The 20,576-nt window shown below is 39.8% G+C and overlaps 3 protein-coding genes across 6 annotated transcripts in view; 1 reads left to right on the top strand and 2 right to left on the bottom strand.

The window, feature by feature from the left end:
- Positions 1-20,576, top strand: part of LOC104935020 (butyrophilin-like protein 2) — a gene marked incomplete at its 3' end in the record, with an annotated part of 550,859 nt that overhangs the window by 211,765 nt on the left and 318,518 nt on the right. The gene's annotated exons all lie outside the window — the stretch shown is intronic.
- The window catches only part of LOC104935135 (V-set domain-containing T-cell activation inhibitor 1), a 592,626-nt gene that overhangs the window by 567,733 nt on the left and 4,317 nt on the right, over positions 1-20,576 (bottom strand). The window contains exons 1-6 of one of the 3 annotated variants that reach the window (XM_027287598.1): positions 12,083-12,199; positions 9,657-9,753; positions 9,095-9,436; positions 8,058-8,333; positions 7,856-7,952; positions 7,246-7,668 (exon numbers count right to left, since the gene is read on the bottom strand). In XM_027287598.1, coding sequence (XP_027143399.1) covers positions 7,512-7,668; positions 7,856-7,952; positions 8,058-8,333; positions 9,095-9,436; positions 9,657-9,744 — 960 coding nt within the window. In that variant the 5' untranslated portion in view covers positions 9,745-9,753; positions 12,083-12,199 and the 3' untranslated portion in view covers positions 7,246-7,511. Of the gene's footprint in view, positions 1-7,245; positions 7,669-7,855; positions 7,953-8,057; positions 8,334-9,094; positions 9,437-9,656; positions 9,822-12,082; positions 12,200-16,331; positions 16,674-18,337; positions 18,435-20,576 lie in introns of those variants that run through there. The other 2 variants (XM_027287599.1, XM_027287597.1) reach the window with 2 other exon arrangements.
- On the bottom strand, positions 1,074-7,018 carry LOC109139691 (butyrophilin subfamily 1 member A1-like). Of its 2 annotated transcripts, none has more exons than XM_027287637.1 (6): positions 4,443-7,018; positions 3,537-3,701; positions 2,975-3,316; positions 2,621-2,896; positions 2,398-2,514; positions 1,074-2,097 (listed from the first exon to the last, which is right to left on the bottom strand). In XM_027287637.1, the coding sequence occupies exons 2-6, from the start codon at positions 3,622-3,624 to the stop codon at positions 2,078-2,080; spliced, it is 843 nt and encodes a 280-aa protein (XP_027143438.1). In that variant the 5' UTR covers positions 3,625-3,701; positions 4,443-7,018; the 3' UTR covers positions 1,074-2,077. The 2 variants fall into 2 exon arrangements, with proteins under 2 accessions (XP_027143438.1, XP_027143437.1); XM_027287636.1 differs by having other exon boundaries at positions 3,537-3,633.

Raw genomic sequence — 20,576 nt, 5'->3', positions numbered from 1 at the left:
GCAGCATTCAACTTTTTGAACTTAGAGTAGTAAGCAGAAATAAAACTAAGCTAGGTGTAAGTGTAAGGTAGCGAAGCTACACTTGGCCTAAACCAAACCAGACCTTAACAACGCGTTGTCACAACATAAAACAAAATTATTCAGCTGTTAACAGCCAAGTACTTGCAGTAGACGTGGTTGATTCAAAGACCTTCGAAAGGGAGCTTGAGACCGATCTCAAAACAAGACCGATCTCATCTACTACAGTACAGCCAATGAAGAGACACAAAAACGGAAAATGAAGACGTGACTTACTACACAGTAATACACCATTCTTATAATACAGAGCAGCGACGAAACAATGACAAGAGGAATGCCGTAAACCCAATACATTAAGGACGGGGACTGAACCGGGATGAGATTATCTGAAATAAAACAACACAGAACAGAACGACATTTTTTAATCAAACTCGACCTCAACTGTTAAAAAACAGAAACAATATGTTGAATTTATTTTGAACTCTTTATAACCTGGAACATAGAAGTGTGTCTCTCTGGTCTGGGTGATGTTCTTCTGTTGGACTCTACAGGTGAAGTTGTCGCTCTTCTCCACAGTCAATCTTCTGCTGACAGTATAGAGGTCACCAGGACCTCTGACTGTCTCTGTAGGTCCAGCAGAGAGGAGGTTTCCCTCAGCGTCCAGCCAGAACACCTCAGGCTCTGGATACCAGCCTTTAGCCTCACACTGTAAAACCACCTCTCTGCTCTGATTGGAGACAAACTCTATGACGGGCGTGGAGACGACACCTGATGACCAGAGAGGAGGAATTATAACATACGTCACTGATTTGTATCAAACTGCTCGTGGCAGCAAGTCTGACTTACCAACACTGAGTTGGATGGACGCTTCCTTCTGCATTGATGGAAGATGACATTCATATTTTCCTGCATCAGAAAGTTTCACTCTGAAGATTTTCATGGAGATACTACTGTATTAAAATCTGACTGCAGTACTCGTTTCTAACCACTAGATGTCAGTGTTACACATAAAGTCACATGTTGTTTCTTTAAAGAAGAGAGAATGAGCCAGTAAATTGATTTCAGTCTCATTAAATAAACTTTTAATTGATCATTCTGATCAGTGATTAAGTTGATTATAACCTGAATGACTTGAAAAGGATTTGGAGTTCAGCACAGAAGAAGTTGGCAGCATTCACTCTGCAACATTAAACAGACCAACATGTATAAACACAAGAATTGATTAAGACAATAAAAGCATGTATACACATTATCAAACATACACTGTACATGTAAACATAAATACGTCTTATTTACACTCTCAGTTAGCGGTGTGCTGACCAGAGAAGTCTTAGTGTTCTCATGGGTCTGACATGATTCTTGGCTTTCCTTCACTGGTTCAGGGTGTCAGGGTACAGTAACAGGAAGTGACCCGTGACATTTAAACAATTAAAGTTCAGAATTAGAAAAAAAAAACAAGTCCAATAATCCAAGACAAGAAACAAAAACAGAACCAAGAACAAGAGCACGGGAGAAGAATGAAGGCAACAGGATGACGAGACGATTCAATTGTCAGGGTGCAAAGTACAATTAAGGCTCTCTGTGATTTAAGCAGGACTCTTCAGTCACAGCTCAAAGACTGCAGACCAACTTCACTAAAGTTTCCTTCTTCAGTACGTGTCTGCAGTCTTTCCAAAGATGATCTTCGAGCTTCAGTAAATATTACAGCATCAGACATCAGAGGCTCCTGAACACTTTCTTCTCTCCTGACCTCAACATTGACTTCAGCAATTTCTCCACAACACTGTCCTGGAGTTTGAACTGTTTCCTCCACAGTTCCTCCATCTCTTCTATTTTCACTCTGACTCCTGACGTTTGGCTCTTCATGACTTTTCTGTAAGGTACTACTTGGTTTTAGGTTTCAGGTTTTTCTGGTTGTTTGAAGTTTGTTCAGTCGTCATTTCATCCTCAGTTGGTTCCTGGTTGTCCAGTTGCTCATCTTGTTTGGGCAACATGGGACAGTCTGACCCGTTGCTCTGATTGGCTTTGGTGTTCTTGCCCACTTTCTTTGAATTCTGTGTTACAATCTCCTCTCGGTCCCTGTGTGTCAACAGAAGAAGAAATCAGTTTAAATTCACTGTGTTCATGTGGTTTTACTAAATATCCAACACTCGAGTGTTTAAACCTCTGCACCACATTTTACATTTCACATTCTGTTTCAGAGTTTACAGGAATATTTTCACATTAAATCATGAACATGTTTGAACAATCATGAACATCATGAACATTGTTCTATATAATCTGTTGATGCTTTGGAATTAGCTGCAACATATCACAACAGCCAATGAAGAGCTCTGACAGCAACTCCACATGAAAAAGGGAAATGAAGACGACACTTACAAAAACATTCACACCTGGAAACACAGATCACCAGAAGAGCAATGCAAACAAAGCAAAGAGTGATGATGATGATGATCTCAGTCTCATTCGAACAGGACTGAACTGTGAAGAAATCATTTGAAATGAAACAACACAGAACAGAACGACATTTTTTAATCAAACTCGACCTCAACTGTTAAAAAACAGAAACAATATGTTGAATTTATTTTGAACTCTTTATAACCTGGAACATAGAAGTGTGTCTCTCTGGTCTGCTTCATGTTCTTCTGTTGGACTCTACAGGTGAAGTTGTCGCTCTTCTCCACAGTCAATCTTCTGCTGACAGTATAGAGGTCATCAGGACCTCTGACTGTCTCTGTAGGTCCAGCAGAGAGGAGGTTTCCCTCAGCGTCCAGCCAGAACACCTCAGGCTCTGGATACCAGCCTTTAGCCTCACACTGTAAAACCACCTCTCTGTTCTTATTGGAGACAAACTCTATGACGGGCGTGGAGACGACACCTGATGACCAGAGAGGAGGAATTATAACATACGTCACTGATTTGTATCAAACTGCTCGTGGCAGCAAGTCTGACTTACCAACAGTGAGTTGGATGGACGCTTCCTTTGGCATTGATGGAAGATAACATATATATTCTCCTGCATCAGAAAGTTTCACTCTGAAGATTTTCATGGAGACGTTTCCGTTCTTCAGTTCATCCTCAAACAGAGCGGTGCGATTATGATAAGATGGATTTTGAATCTCAAAATTCAGTCGTCCATCTTTGTGATAATGGATGTACTTTGGGTCTAAATCAGGTCTGGTCCATATCACGGTCTTTGAACTGACATCGATGGGAGGTTCAAGGTGACATGGTAGAATGACATCATCACCAGCCAGGGCCACGATTGGTTGATGTGGACAAATTAACTCTGCTTGCTCTGCAAGGAAACAAGAAACAGAAACAAACATGAACAACAGTGAAAAGTAGAGAAGGTGAGAGCGGCCGTGCTTTCTCCAGATAACGACATCATTTCTTTATTTATCAAGTCTTTTGTCTCCTGTGAAGTTTCAGTCGAAGAGTTTTGAGTGAAATGTCTCAACAACTGTTGGTGAATTTGCACATCGATGTGTTACTGGAGTGTTTTGTGTTGAAATTACCTCCAACAGACTGAAGAACCATGAAGATGAAAACACTGCAGGCCCTGAAGGACAGTCCATCACTGGGCTGGATCTTTGGCTGCAGCATGCTGGACTCCTGGAAAGTTCACTCTGTAGTTACTTTGTGCTTCATGTCACTTCAAAACACTGACAGAGATTTAACACCTGAAATGTGAACAAAGTAAATCTGATGTGTTTGTTTGTTTGAAGTTTTGATGTTTCAAAAATATTTATGTCTGAATTTTTCAGCTTGAAGCAACTTTACATAGAAATCTGTATTTTTGTGATTTAGTGCCCGTTGTCTTGGCTCTACTTTTATCCTCTGAGCTGAACATGTGACTCTGTGTAGCTATGTTTTATGTTTCTGTAATGCTTAGTACAGCAGTGTGTAGGACTTCTGGATTCAGTCTCACTCGAGCATGAGTTATACGTCTTCACTGCAGTGCAAATAAAAACCACAAAACTGCTGCACAGCTCCTCTGCTTCCTGTTTCTCACGATTTACCCGTCAGTGTTCTGGTGACACTTTGTTTGAGGTTCATCTATTTTTTATAATCAGCTTCATAGATGATAATCTGGAAGAAAGCCTGACTTTCTAACTAATCCATACTGGATCACCAACAAAGTTTAGATTAGTTTTAAACTCATTGTTTGCATATAAATAGTACGTACAAACATGAATTTAGTTTCCATTTTATGAACCAAAGAAAGGAAATACTGACGATCTTACTCTCAAAATACACAAAATTACTTGAGTTGAATTCAAGTGGAACCATTCTACCCACAATACAGGACTGAAGATATTTAACGACGCATTATGAGCCATGAACATTACAGTAATAACATTCACACATTCACCATACAGCAACAAGTTAGTTTGAAAAAAGTTACAAAATGTTTTTCTTACCGTTTCTTTTCTGATGCAAATCCTGAATCTTCTGACAAAGACAGTTGAATGTCGAGTGACAGGTTCAGGTCTTTATTTTCGACTGAACTCACTTTTCATCTCTGTGGTTAGAAGTCATCACCACTTCCCCTCCCTGGACTGAACTTCGAGCTTGTGTTGTTTTTCCTGTATTTTTTTTTTGGCAGGTTACATTTCAGAACAGAGTCACCAATCAGATCACTGATAACTATATCTGATATCTTGTTTTGTTTTGGAATGTGCAGCTCAGTCTCAGTTTGTTTTTTGCATCACCTGAATGTTTCATCTCATCTCTTCATGGTTCTGATTGTGTAAGAACTGTAAACCTCAGTGTAAACAGAGACTCTGTAACACATGTAGTCTCTGAGACTTCACAGGTTGCTGCTCTGGCTGTCTGGCTAATCCAAAAATAGTCAAAGAGGTGAAGCACGGCTGGACACCTGTGAATAAACTAATGTTGTGTTTTGTCTCACAATGGAATAGTATCACAATATTACAAGAATACATTCAAAAGAGGCAACATTGAATCACACGTTTCTCGACTGTAGTGCTTCTGCTAGTTTCAGTTTTGTAGTCCATCTTCTGGACTTTGTAGTTTTACCACAGGTCACGTCAAGAACATTCGCCGTTGTGGTCTTCTCCTAACTCCTTATGACCTCTCCTTCACATCTTTCCTTATGACCTCGTGACGTTTTCTATCGAGGTCAAGGAAAAGTGTTTAGGAAAGGAGTAAGGAGCTGATTTTTTGGACTGTACCAGATGTGTCATTTAGTTTGAAATGAATCACGAAGGTCCTGATTGTTTACATACAGACATCGGTTGCTTTTAGAGTCAAGTATCAAGATATATTACCTTTGGGTTTACCTCATTCTGGATCATCATTGGCGTTTCAAAGGTGAAGAGTCTCCTCGCTCTGACTGCTCGATAGAGGTGTCAATCATCAGAATCGACCAATGGGTTGCCGAGATATTGATCCGCGCAATGCCTCAGTGAGTTTCACTTTAGCGCTTCAATGGGCAGAACGCACAAAGTTCAAGCCTCAAAAAGTAGTTTTTTACAACAATAGCAAAGAGAAAAGATGCAAAGTTTTCATTCTTAATTATACTAATATTTTGTAAAGTTTAATACCAATTGTAATAATGAGAAAGGTAAATGGCATATGGTGCCAAAATGTGCCCAAATGGCACACGTGGTGTTTACACTTGGACAAACTGAGTTAAAGCATCTGTAAAAGTTTTAGCACAGACACTCATCAGATATTACTTTACTAATTCATAGATGAACTGGGCTCTATCCTCTGTTTCAAAGAAGGTTTTCACTCTAAGTAATGTGTTGTTTTTAAATTTTCGACCTTCATCAAACACAGTAACAAATATCTTGATTCTGACTTCTGTAGTAATCTCACACGTCTTAGCTTTCTTTTGAGACCAACATTATACACACAGCGCTTGTAGTTGTGAAGATATACTCCATTTATTTTGGGTAGGTCATTTTGGACAGGAGGCAGAGAAAATAGGCCTTATGTTGCAGAGGATAAACTGACACAGTCATGTCATGTCTGCAGTGTATTTTGCTCTGTAGTGCATCAGGTGTGATGTTCAGTAAACAACAACGGACTGTCACAAGACTTTGATTCAGTGCAACAAAATAACAAAAAAACTGGAATCTGTGAATCTTAAAATCTGTGCAGATCTAAATGTTGTGTTATTAAAATTATAAAACACAAACAGAAGGTTGGTCTATCACAAAAAAAATGAAAGTTTAAAGTGCTTTAATGATGTTGACACCAGATTTCTGGATATTTGTTAAAAATATATTAAAAATTAAAAAATGGATCAAATTTACAAACAGCTACTGATCCAGGTGATTCGAGGTGAGTTGTAAAAAGTTTTAAAAGTCCATTGTCGAGGTATGACACCAGCTTGATTCATCAAAATATACACATTTATCATTCTACCTTTCTACAAAAAAAATATACGAAACACAAAACAATAACAACAACAACAAACATTTTTTTTAAAGTGTAAACTTACATCTACTTCAACATGAGGTACAGTCACGTGAGTAACGCTGTTTAAAAGAGGTAATGTAGTAACGTGCAGGGCTGCTGGTAGCTAACTTGGTGCCCTGATCTGAGACTGTCTGTAGCTGTAGAGGTGTCAGCTCACCTCCTGTGAAATGCCGACATTCAACATACGTACAGATTAAAAAAAAGAAGAAAAAAAAAGAGCAGCCGCTTGAGGCTGGTTCCAGGAGTGAGGCAGTCTCCATGTTTACAGCCTGGTACAAAAAACTTATTATGGCTTATTCGCCTCAGGTCCGCCGATGATGTACGTCTCTGCTGATGTTTAGATTAGACAGCAGGCGGATGGAGCAGGATCTTTGGCTTCAAAGCAGCACTTTGTAAACGTACAGTGTTATGGAGTTTTCTCTCCTTAGGTTACACGAGGTCACGTGTTCATCTTGAGGTCCTTGGCAGTATTAGTTGTTTGGCTTTGGTTGGGAACAGTAGGTGCCAGTCTATCTCAACACTGTGGTGTCCAGGGTCACAGAGACCTGTTGCTGCCTTCATAGACATAATAGATAGCTTGTTGTTGATGACATCTGTGTCTCCAGACTAGAATATGCTGACAATAACACCTCCATGGGTAAAGACATTCTCTGTGACTGATTCTGGGCGTGTAGTATTTGTGGTGTTATCTTGGGGTTTAAAGTCGATCCACCAGGATGAGTTGGGCAGAATGTGAGACCGACTCAGGCACTTCTGATGAACTTTGAGAGTGTCTCTAATTCTCCTTGGCCAAGCGTCAATAAATAATACAGCATAAGACATCAGAGGCTCCTGAACACTTTCTTCTTTCCTGACCTCACCATTGACCTTTGACTTCAGCAATTTCTCCACAACATACAGGTCACTCAGACTCTGTCCATTCCTGATACTGTCACTGAGTAATCTCGTTAGTTTGAGAAACACTTTGATACTGTCCTGGCAGATTCACTGTTTCCTCTACAGTTCTCTTTTCTGTAATGCTAATGAGGTCATATTTGGTTTTAGTGGTTTTCATTCCAGGTTTGTTCAGTCATTATGTCCTCGTCCTGAAGCTCTCTCTGTTGGTCTGCTCTCTCCACTTCTTTCACAGTTGTTTCCTGGTCACCCAGTTCCTCATTTTGGTCAGTCACTATGACTCTATGACCACTATGACACATTCTGTTTCAGAGTTTACAGGAATATTTTCACATTAAATCATGAACATGTTTGAACAATCATGAACATCATGAACATTGTTCTATATAATCTGTTGATGCTTTGGAATTAGCTGCAACATATCACAACAGCCAATGAAGAGCTCTGACAGCAACTCCACATGAAAAAGGAAAATGAAGACGTGACTTACTGTTTTTTTTTTCGTCTATTAATAATGAACAGCAGAAAACCCATGATGATGGTGATCCAAATCCAACACAAATGGGACCGGCCTGGGAAGAAATGACCTGAAATGAAACAACACAGAACAGAACGACATTTTTAATCAAACTCGACCTCAACTGTTAAAAAACAAAAAAAATATGTTGAATTTATTTTGAACTCTTTATAACCTGGAACATAGAAGTGTGTCTCTCTGGTCTGGTTGATGTTCTTCTGTTGGACTCTACAGGTGAAGCTGTCGCTCTTCTTCACAGTCAATCTTCTGCTGATAGTATAGAGGTCATCAGGACCTCTGACTGTCTCTGTAGGTCCAGCAGAGAGGAGGTTTCCCTCAGCGTCCAGCCAGAACACCTCAGGCTCTGGATACCAGCCTTTAGCCTCACACTGTAAAACCACCTCTCTGCTCTGATTGGAGACAAACTCTATGACGGGCGTGGAGACGACACCTGATGACCAGAAAGGAAGAATTTTAAAGAGTGAGTTCAGATTGAACACTTCAGCAAATCACAGATTTACACCAATCAGCCATAACATCTAGTCCTCTGACAGGCAGAACATCCCTCGAGGGGAAATTCTTTCTTTATCAAGTTCTTCACATGCATTTTACCTGAAATGCAACCACACACACACACACACACAAAGTGCATAGACATGCAAATGTGAGAGATGGTGAAGTGATGGGCAGCCACACAGAGCGGCACCCTGGGTGCAGTTAGTGAACTGGAACCTCTCCAGCTCCAGGTACTGGGATATATTAGATAGTAAGTCAACATTTTGTCCCCAGAGTTGATGTTAGAAGCAGAAAAAAACAAGCAGGAGGTTTTGACGGTAGAGAGGGACGCCCCTGATCTGGTAGGAACTGGTAGGACGTTCCACCAACGGGGAACAACAGACGAGAAAAGTTTGGATTGTTCTGAGTGTACGGGTGGCAGAGCCAGGAGGAGGTAACATATGTCTGTGTGAGGGCGTTCAAGAACTGGAGACTGCTTTGCAGTCAGTGTTAGAGATTTGAATTTATTGTGGGCTGCTACAGGTAGACAGAGGAGCTTGATGATTGTAGACCAGGCAAGCCGCCACGGGGTTTCACTGTGCAGGGTGGGAGGCCCGTCAGGAGGATGGTACAGTCACTGTGTTAGTAGTTGGGTAGCACGTTTAAAAGACACCCTGTGGCGTTTCATTTAACTCATACAAAAAGATTTGGACTTACCAACACTGAGTTGGATGGACTCGTCCCTCATCACTGATGGAAGATGACATTCATATTTTCCTGCATCAGAAAGTTTCACTGTGAAGATTTTCATGGAGACGTTTCCGTTCTCCAGTTCATCCTCAAACAGAGCGGTGCGGTAACGATAAGATGGATTTTGATCTTCAAAAATAAGATGTCTATCGTTCTGAAAATGGATGTACTTTGGTTCTAAACCAGGTCTGATCCACACCACGGTCTTTGAACTGACATCGATGGGAGGTTCAAGGTGACATGGTAGAATGACACCATCACCAGCCAGGGCCACGATTGGTTGATGTGGACAAATTAACTCTGCTTGCTCTGCAAGGAAACAAGAAACAGAAACAAACATGAACAACAGTGAAAAGTAGAGAAGGTGAGAGCGGCCGTGCTTTCTCCAGATAACGACATCATTTCTTTATTTATCAAGTCTTTTGTCTCCTGTGAAGTTTCAGTCGAAGAGTTTTGAGTGAAATGTCTCAACAACTGTTGGTGAATTTGCACATCGATGTGTTACTGGAGTGTTTTGTGTTGAAATTACCTCCAACAGACTGAAGAACCATGAAGATGAAAACACTGCAGGTCCTGAAGGACAGTCCATCACTGGGCTGGATCTTTGGCTGCAGCATGCTGGACTCCTGAAAAGTTCACTCTGTAGTTACTTTGTGCTTCATGTCACTTCAAAACACTGACAGACATTAAACACCTGAAATGTGAACAAAGTAAACATGATGTGTTGTGTGCAGTTTGTTTGTTTGCAGTTTTCAGCTTGAAGCAACAGGGTGTAAAAATTGGTGTTGTTGGGATTTAGTGTAATTCCACTATGTACATACGTTCAGCTGTACTCTAATATTTGCTAACAGCCAAACATCAACCAGGTCACCAACAACAGACACAGCAGCAGCTGATATCACTGACTAGTCCAACAGCGAGGAAAAGTGGTTAGGAAAGACTGCGGTGACGATTTGTACGGTAAAGCGGAAACTCAGAAATCAAATAATAATCTCTTTTCTAAAATACATATGCAGATTTAGAAAAGTCATTAAATAGTTTTCTGACAACCACCTGATTCTTGTTCTACATGTCTCCAGCTACCTCTGTGGTGAATTTCAAGTTCTTTTGCTGCACCATGTTCTAATAAAGTGATGCTGAAATCATACACAATGAATGGTGACACCATAGACACCATTGTCACCATACATTGTGTACTTTGGTACATTAGTGTACTTGAATGTATGGGGTGCCGTTTGTAAAGCGTCTCGCTCTGAAAATAACAGCAACATTTTGTCACATTTAGCTAAAAACAATGTTTAAAAAACTGGTTTGAATTTTTGAGAGTCACTTTTTTGCACATTTAGAACAATATTTGTGAACTTAGAGATATTTTAAATATTTAAATCCAAATGTTAAATGTAAAATCTAAATGCTAAATCTAAATCTAAATGTTAAATATAAATCTAAATGTTAAATATAAATATAAATCTAAATGTTGAAGCTAAATGTTAAATATATATCTAAATGTTAAATATAAATATAAATCTAAATGTTGAAGCTAAATGTTAAATATATATCTAAATGTTAAATCTAAATCTAAATCTAAATGTTGAAGCTAAATGTTTCGGGTGAAACTAAATATTTAGCTAAAATGCAAATTCAAATGCCGGTAACCGGAAGTGCCAAAATAAAAGCTCGAGGAGGTCAGACCGTGTTTATAGTGGCAAATAACGAATAAAACCCATCTTATCCGGGGAAATGGACTCTTGGACATGGATTATCGTGATAATAACTAACTAACACTTTGACTGATCTGTCATTTTCGCGGTGTAGGATCGTCTACACCCGCCCGCCTTCACCCCGGTAAACTGTACTGTCGGACATACCTCTGCAAACATGTCAATAAATGAGTCAAGTCAAAGTGAGCCCCCTTGTGGCTGGCTATAGTGGCTACAGGTCATAAGTCCCGCACCCTTCATAAAAATGACACTAAAAACTCAAAGTACTCTTCAAATAAAGTTTCTCCAAACGTGTTTGTTCATCTAGGTAGTTATTATCACGATAATCCATGTCCAAGAGTCCATTTCCCCGGATAAGATGGGTTTTATTCGTTATTTGCCACTATAAACACGCTCTGACCTCCTCGAGCTTTTATTTTGGCACTTCCGGTTACCGGCATTTGAATTTGCATTTTAGCTAAATATTTAGTTTCACCCGAAACATTTAGCTTCAACATTTAGATTTAGATTTATATTTAACATTTATATTTATATTTAACATTTAGATTTATATTTAAGATTTATATTTATATTTAACATTTATATTTATATTTAACATTTAGATTTAGATTTATATTTAACATTTAGATTTATATTTAACATTTAGATTTATATTTAACATTTAGATTTAGATTTAGCATTTAGATTTTACATTTAACATTTGGATTTAAATATTTAAAATATCTCTAAGTTCACAAATATTGTTCTAAATGTGCAAAAAAGTGACTCTCAAAAATTCAAACCAGTTTTTTAAACATTGTTTTTAGCTAAATGTGACAAAATGTTGCTGTTATTTTCAGAGCGAGACGCTTTACAAACGGCACCCCATATGAATGCAACATGAAGCCGCTCACACGCTTTACCGTAAAAACTGATGTAGTCGGGCACTAGATTTTCAAGTCTAGACAGCGTTTGACTTTGTTTTGACTATTCGGCCGTATCATTGGTCTGCGTGTCACAGCAGTGCATGGAGCACAGGGTGAAAATAAAGTCTTTAAATAAAGTCTGTGTCTTTGTTTGGTTTTTGAACAGTTATGTTCAGACTTCTGAGGAACGTGTGTTTCCTTTCATGGAGGCGCCGCAGACAGAGCACAGCTGCGGGAAACACACGGCTCTCTTTCAGACTTCAGTTAGTAGTTTAGTTTAATCTCTCCAGACCACAGCTGCTGCTGCTGCACACCACACATTTACTCACTGTTCATTTTTGGATGCAGATCCTGGATCCTGACTCTTGAACGTTGAATCCTCAGCACAGACTTCATGTGAAGCTGCAGGAAAAACTTCTGTTAACTTTCACTTTCAGTATGAGTCAGGTTCGAGCTGAGCGTCTGATTGGCTTGCGGATACGAAGATACTTTGACGTCAGTCACACACACACACACACACACACACACACACACACATATATATATGTATGTGTGTGTGTGTGTGTGTGTACTATATGTATGTATATATGTCTGTATATATGTTTGTGTATATATGTCTATGGTTACAGATGTTGAAAACAGAAAAACAGGTGAACAGGTCTCTTTTAAACACAGGTTACACAATCCTAGAAAAAAAACTTATATAACATTATATAACAGTAATGCATAAAAAAGTTCAATAAATGAATGTTGTGTTTTCTCACTTTAAAGGAAAATGTATTAACCATCACACTGAATGTGATATTCATATTATATATATACGACCAGGAGAACTTAAATCTTTTCTAGTTCTTAACAACATTTTACAACAACTTGAGAAACAAACTTGAACATCTGGATGTCAAAGCAGCACTCCAAGGTGAAGTCTGTAAAAAGAAACTGTTGCGCCCTCTTGTGGTTGAACAGCTGTTCATCAGGAGCCAGTTATGAGTCTCTGAATCCAAGAAAACAAAAAAACAACCAGTATTTCCAAAAACATCTGATACAATATAACATAATCAGATACCAAGCAACTACTATTATCAGATAATCATAGATCAGGCGTGTCCAAAATTCAAGTGTGAACCAAAAACATCTTTCAATATCACTCAGTAATATTTCAATTATCCCCCCTTGTATCTTATTGTTCATTTTATTTTTGAATTGAGTTTTGAACACGTCTGCTCCAGGCAACAAGGCTGATTCCCTTTCCTAAAGTAAATAATAAAGTTATCGTCAACAAATGGATCTGTATTCACAACAATTCAGTTAACAAACGTGTCACATAAAAACAAAAACAAACGTGGATTACTCAAACGGTAAATTAATGAATATTAAAGCTCTCACTAATCAAACATATTCATCTTAATATATGATCACACTCTAATAAAGTCAAATACTCAAAATGGATCCATCACATTACCCTCTGTCACTTCTACTACACTCTAAACTGTTCAGTCAACTCTCGTCCTCGCTCCTCTGGATCTTCCTTATCTTCCAGAAGGGACGAACTTGGACCTTTGCCGCTCGTACGCAAACAAGGAGTTGCCATTCATCTTCCCCTGTAAGCAACTCACGCAATTCAGTTGAACGACACACCATTAATGCAAGTGGAAGTGCCACTACCCCGCTTAGTCCCACACGTTGACAGATTTTAGCAATTCGTTTTTTAATTACTCCATTAATTTTTTCACAAATCCCCTGACTTTGAGGATGGTAGACCGCTCCGAGACGCTGTTTAATTCCTAACTTTTGTAGAATCAGCTTCACTGTTTTATCTACAAACTCACGTCCATTGTCGCTACTTATGCGATCAGGTAAACCCCATCGAGGTAAAACTTTGCGACACAAGAACTTAGCAACAGATTCAGCATCTTTCCGCTTAGTGGGACAAGCTTCCGGCCATCATGAAAAACCTGTCTACCACAACAAGCATGTATCTCTTTCCTTCAACAGGTGTTATCATGTCCACGTAGTCTTGGACTAATTCACGCATGGGACCTTTAGGCATTGGAATATGTCACTACACCCTTCCTGACGTTATTCTTCAAACAGATTGTACGTCTTCCTCAAGCATGGCCTGGTGCCCAAAAGCCATACTCTTTTGGTATTTTCCTTCTAACCTCCCCGCTTGCAACATGGGCTTGGCCATGTGCCTCCTGAATCATTAGACCCAACAAATCAGGGGGTGCCACTATCAATCCCTCAAGCCTGTGGAGTCCTGACTAGCACCTCTATCCACCCACAGCTGTCTATCTATGGCATGAGCCACTTCCTGCATCAAAATCACATCGCTAAAAGCGATCTTGTCCTCTAGCTCTATCTCATGAGTGACTAGATGAACTTTCCCTAGTTTATTTGGACCTGTAACTGCTTTGGCGGCTTCATCAGCTGCCTTGTTACCCTGTGTTATCCTTAATCTTTCTAACTTGTGTGCTGCACACTTTAGGCTTCATCATAGCCTGCAACAACTTCACTATCTGTGCGTGATGCTGTATTGGAGAGCCATCAGTCTTCTTAAATCCTCTACCCTCGATCTGTATATATTATCACTTGCTTCCCATCAGCCAAAAGGCATGCTTTGGTAAAACCTACCAATTCAGCCAATTAAGCTGATGCAGGTTGTGGTATCACTGCGGCCTTCTCAATAACAAAATCAGAGCCTTGGGCTTTGACAACAACATAGCCAGCACTCAGCTTTTCCCCGATCCCGTAACAGGAGCCATCAGTCCAATACTCCAAGTCTGTCTCCTTTAATGTAAGGGCCTGCAAGTCTGATTTGAGCCTTGAGTACCTCTCTGCTTCTTCTATGCAATCATGGGGCTCCCCTTCTTTCAAGGTTGGCAAAGTCTCAGCTGGATTCACTGTAGTACACCTGACTAAAGGCCTATAATAGTCTCTGATACTGGTAAAACTGCTCCTTATATGTGAACCAAAATATTCCTTGCAATTCGACACTGAGGAGAACACTGAAAACACTTGACACGAGTCCAAAACTGTAAACCACTTAGCTTCCGGTGGGATTTCAGCTAGCAAGGTGTGTGGACCACCTCATTCACAGCTCTCAAATCATGTACCAAACGGTAAGAGCCATCTGGTTTCTTCAAAAGGCAGCAATGGGGCATTGCTCTGAAGGTTCTGAGATATCTTTAAAACACCTGCTAGTCCTTTAACTTGTGGTTCAATCCCAGGTCTAGCTCCCAGTCAGAGTTCAACTTTCACCGGTGGGGCTGACTGTGTTGCGACCACACACATTCTGGCACTTGTTGCAGCATTTCTTCTCTCTTCTGGTCAGAATCTGACTTAACATTGAGCACTTGTTTGTCATCTGTAGTTGCCCCATCCATGAGCAGAGATTGCAATCTTTATGAATCAGTGATCTTCACTTCTCCAGATAGCAGAGTTTTCTATTAGTGGCACAAAACTAGCTTCTAAAAACTGCACAATAAAACAATACACTGCTTATTTACATATGATCAATCAGTTGCCAATCAGTTGCCAAATTCATATAACCGAGTTTCATTATAGACTGGTTTCAGTGTTTTCCTGATCATTTGAAGTTTGTTCAGTCATCATTTTCTCCTCCTGAAGCTCTCTACATGATGACTCTGTACCCTCAGCATCAATGGTTTTGATGTTCTTGTCCACTTTCTTTGAATTCTGTGTTACAGTTCTCAGTTTCCTCTCGGTCCCTGTGTGTCAACAGAAGAAGAAATCAGTTTAAATTCACTGTGTTCATGTGGTTTTACTAAATATCCAACACTCGAGTGTTTAAACCTCTGCACCACATTTTACATTTCACATTCTGTTTCAGAGTTTACAGGAATATTTTCACATTAAATCATGAACATGTTTGGACAATCATGAACATCATGAACATTGTTCTATATAATCTGTTGATGCTTTGGAATTAGCTGCAACATATCACAACAGCCAATGAAGAGCTGTGACAGCAACTCCACATGAAAAAGGAAAATGAAGATGACACTTACTGAAATATTCATATGTGTATAAAAGGGCCGGCAGCAAAACAAGAATGATGCTGAAGATGATCCAAATCCAATTAATGAAGAAATGACCTGAAATGAAACAACACAGAACAGAACGACATTTTTTAATCAAACTCGACCTCAACTGTTAAAAAACAGAAACAATATGTTGAATTTATTTTGAACTCTTTATAACCTGGAACATAGAAGTGTGTCTCTCTGGTCTGGGTGATGTTCTTCTGTTGGACTCTACAGGTGAAGTTGTGGCTCTTCCTCACAGTCAATCTTCTGCTGACAGTATAGAGGTCATCAGGACCTCTAACTGTCTCTGTAGGTCCAGCAGAGAGGAGGTTTCCCTCAGCGTCCAGCCAGAACACCTCAGGCTCTGGATACCAGCCTTTAGCCTCACACTGTAAAACCAACTCTCTGCTCTGATTGGAGACAAACTCTATGACGGGCGTGGAGACGACACCTGATGACCAGAGAGGAGGAATTATAACATACGTCACTGATTTGTATCAAACTGCTCGTGGCAGCAAGTCTGACTTACCAACAGTGAGTTGGATGGACGCTTCCTTCTGCATTGATGGAAGATGACATTCATATTTTCCTGCATCAGAAAGTTTCACTCTGAAGATTTTCAGGGAGACGTTTCCGTTCTCCAGTTCATCCACAAACAGAGCGGTGCGGTAACGATAAGATGGATTTTGATCCTCAAAAATAAGATGTCTATCGTTCTGAAAATGGATGTACTTTGGGTCTAAACCAGGTCTGATCCACACCACAGTCTCTGACCTGACATTGATGGGAGGTTCAAGGTGACATGGTAAAATGGCATCACCACCAGCCAGGACCACAATTGGTTGATGTGAACAAATTAACTCTGACAGCTCTGCAAGGAAACAAGAAACAGAAAGGAAAATTTCAAATGAAAGTTACATTCCCATCATTTTCAGCTGTGCTTTGTGTTTAATACTAATTAGCATGTGTCGTATATTCAGTGGCGATGCAGTTGAAGATGTTTGAAGAAAAACTCAGCCGACACTGTCTTAGTTGTATAACAAATTTATTACAATAAGTTCAGTATCGTAATCAAGTAAAACTTTACTTGGAGAGCCTCCAGCCGAATAATGGAACTCTCTTGAACTAAGTGGGGCAAGCCCTTACATACAGTGATGGTTATGCTCCCAAAACATGCAGTCAAAGTCAACAATACTATAACTCTTGTGTAAGAGAGGGACAGAGGAAAGAGGCCGCTAAAAAAACACCACATGGGACCTGAGACACCCCATCCCACATGACACTTTTAACATAAATTGCAATACATACATTAACACACTTGACAGTGGCGCCATCCTGTCAGTTCCTTTGGTACTCCTATCCAAATAACCTCAAAGTCCGGAGGGACCAAAATAACAGCTAGCGACACAGACAAGTATCTCAATGTAAACCATTTGTATATAATAGTACTAGTATTAGTATGTAACTATGCATCTATGTGCAGACACCTCACATGCAAATACATTGAACTATGATTTACATTTAGTCATTTTGCAGATGCTTTTATCCAAAGTGAAGGGAAGGGAAACAGTGCGATAAAGTGTTAGTGCAGCAGTAAGTGCTGTGACAATTCTTAAACGTGTAGATGTATCATGTTCAGTTGTTGGTAGTGTTGGAGAGGTCCTCTCTGAAGAGCTGGAGGTCTTCAGGAGGTTTGCGAAGGTAGAGAGGGACCTGGTACGAACTGGTAGAACATTCCACCAATGGGGAACAACAGACGAGAAAAGTCTGGATTGCCTTAAAGAAACATGCCTGTATAAGGGCGTTCAAGTAAGTAGTTGCTAGAGACAACTTTGTAGGCAAGCATTACTGATTTGAATATAATGCAGCTTGATGAGCAGCGGAGTGACATGTGACCTTTTGGGTTGGTTGCAGGCCAGGCGCGCCGCCACGCTCTGGATCATCTAAAGAGGTTTCATTGTGGAGGCCCGTCAGGAGGGCGGTACAGTAGTCTAGTCTTGAAATGAGCTCAGCTTGTGTCAGGAGTTGAGTTGCGTGTTGCGTTAAGTAACGTCTGATTTTTCTCATGACCGGGCAACTGAGGCGACATGATTGGAGAAGGTTAGTTGGTCATCAATCATAACCCCTAAGTTTCTCACTTAGTTCAGTTTTTGAGAGGTTCAGCTGGAGCTGATGTGCCTTCATCCATGTGGCGATGTCAGAGAGGCAATCGGAGACCCGTGCAGAGATTGAGGGGTCATCAGGAGGAAATGATAGATACAGCTGAGTGTCATCTGCATAGCAGTGATAGGAAAAGCCACGTAAGCGGGTAATTGGACCCAAGGAGGTGGTGTAGATAGAAAATGGAAGGGGCCCCAACATTGAGACTTGGGGCACCCCTGTGGTGAAGCATAGTGTCATTAGCGTTAATCTCAAACCACAAATAGTGTATCCTCACAGAGCCTCACTGTGGCTGTACATTTATGTTAACGTCTGCTTCTTTTCCAACACATGCACACATCGATGTGTTACTGGAGTGTTTTGTGTTGAAATTACCTCCAACAGACTGAAGAACCATGAAGATGAAAACACTGCAGGTCCTGAAGGACAGTCCATCACTGGGCTGGATCTTTGGCTGCAGCATGCTGGACTCCTGAAAATTAAAACAGACAAAACAAACTGGTTATGTTCACCAAAAAAATGCAGATATTAAACATGTCTCTACTTAGAGCAAAATGAAGTTTAACAAGGTGGAAATTCTTGATGTGACTTCAGATTTTCTTTGATTTCACTACTTCTTTCTGTCTCTGTAACTTCCTTGTTAGTTCTGACTAAAACCACAAAAGTAATGCAGACAAATTAAACAGGGAACTAAGTGTTTTGATTTTGTACTAAACGATGTGCCCAAAAGTTAAACTGAATTACTGGTATCTTAGAATAACAAACATTTACACAGAAGGACTGTGGATTCTGACTCCCATCTTTTAAATGGTAAAAGGCTGCAGTTAGATCACAATTTAATTCAAAGACTTTTGCACTCATTGGTTCGCTACTCCAAGTGAGAACTAAGGTCTACACCACAATGCCAGTCCACTTAAACTATAAACTATAACGACAACAATAAAGATGTTTTAACCCTCACAGATGATGAAATTATGACATAGCCAACGTTTAACATTCAAGTTTTACTTTAATAAGGAACTCTTACCTTCAGTACGATGAATGCAAATGTGATGATTTGTGATTGTCGTTGGACATGAAATGAGGAAGCGCTACGTCAGTCATGTCTCCACCTCTTTCCAAGTATTTACGTGGGTTTGGGGTTTTCATCCTTTAAAATTCCATACATGAAATACATTCCAGCCTCATTATACAACAATAATGAATAAAACAACTTAATTATATCACAGTAATGAATGAAAAAGTTCAATAAATGAATGTTGCGTTTTCTCACAAATGATTAATATCAGAATGTTACATTAAAAATGCAGCGTTGGAGCAACTGTAAACCAGCATTTTAAGGGTTCAGTGTCTTCAGTCAGACAACCTGTATAAGCGTCAGTCTGAGTATGTGGAGACTCTCCAACAGGAACATGTTTAACCACCAGATGCCAGTGTTACACATGAAGTTCCATGTTGTTCCTATAAAGGAGAATGTATTAACCATCACACTAAATGTGATATTCATATTTTATACATACGACCAGGAGAACTTAAAGCTTCTCTAGTTGTTAAACATATACCCTTCCGAAACACTATCGGTTTGTATGTGATGCATCGCCCCTGCACATTACAAATCATGTCACACGCAAGCAAGGAGACTTTATGCAGCCTAGTGCGAAAATGTTTGTAGCAGAGACTCAAAAGAACTCAAGAGAAATCGGAGTTGCTGTTTACTTTGATGAATCACTTGGATTAATCATTAATTTTGACAGCACTATACTGTATAGTGCCGTTATACATAGCATAGCATGTATACCATTACAATATTTATTAACTTATTTACGTATAGTCATATAACTAGTCATCATGTCTTCCGCTCCATGAAACACGTTAATGCTCAGCAGCACACATATACAGTATGGTTCTTTAATGTATTTGCATTATACTAAAATGCATTCATTTTCATTGGGCATTAGGGATGTAACGATGCATCGTGACACGATTAAAAATCGGTACAAATGCGTGACGACTCACATCGGTTGACAGAAAAAAAGAATCGCGATTCTTGCCGAATGGGGACCCGCACAGTGCGTGCTCTCACTGGTCAAACAGGCTTCCCGGTACGTTGCGTGAGCGTGGTGTGTTTGGTCCATCCTGCACACGAGTTCAAACCCACCAGGAGTGTTTCAGGAGTGAGCGCTTAGCCCGCCAGACTTTGTTTACTTGCTCAGATTTGGACATTTTCCCGGTGTTTCCCTTCTAAACATGCTTCTACATGTGTAAATATGCTACGTAGTTAATTAGTTTAGCTTTTGTCTGTTTTTACGACCGGCAGATTGCTCTGTCTTTTTTGCACGGGAAAAATGTGGCTAGTGGAAATTCTGACTTTTTTATAAGAACACAAACTGTTTGAGAGTTTCTGTAAAGAAGGATTTTTTTCCTACAAATAAAAAGGTAATTTTATTTGGTCATGATTTGTCTGTAGCTCATTTTGATTTAAAAAAAATCGTGAAAAAAATCCTATCGTGAGCAAAAAATTGTGACTCGAATCGAGTCGTGAGTTGAGTGTATCGTTACATCCCTAATGGGCATATATGAGGCTGAAACAGGCAGCCTAGTGCATCCCAAATGT

The sequence above is a fragment of the Larimichthys crocea genome, chromosome XIV, assembly GCF_000972845.2.
Source record: "Larimichthys crocea isolate SSNF chromosome XIV, L_crocea_2.0, whole genome shotgun sequence".
NCBI classification, from domain to species: Eukaryota; Metazoa; Chordata; class Actinopteri; family Sciaenidae; genus Larimichthys; species Larimichthys crocea.
This window is presented reverse-complemented; position numbering and strand designations above follow the sequence as displayed.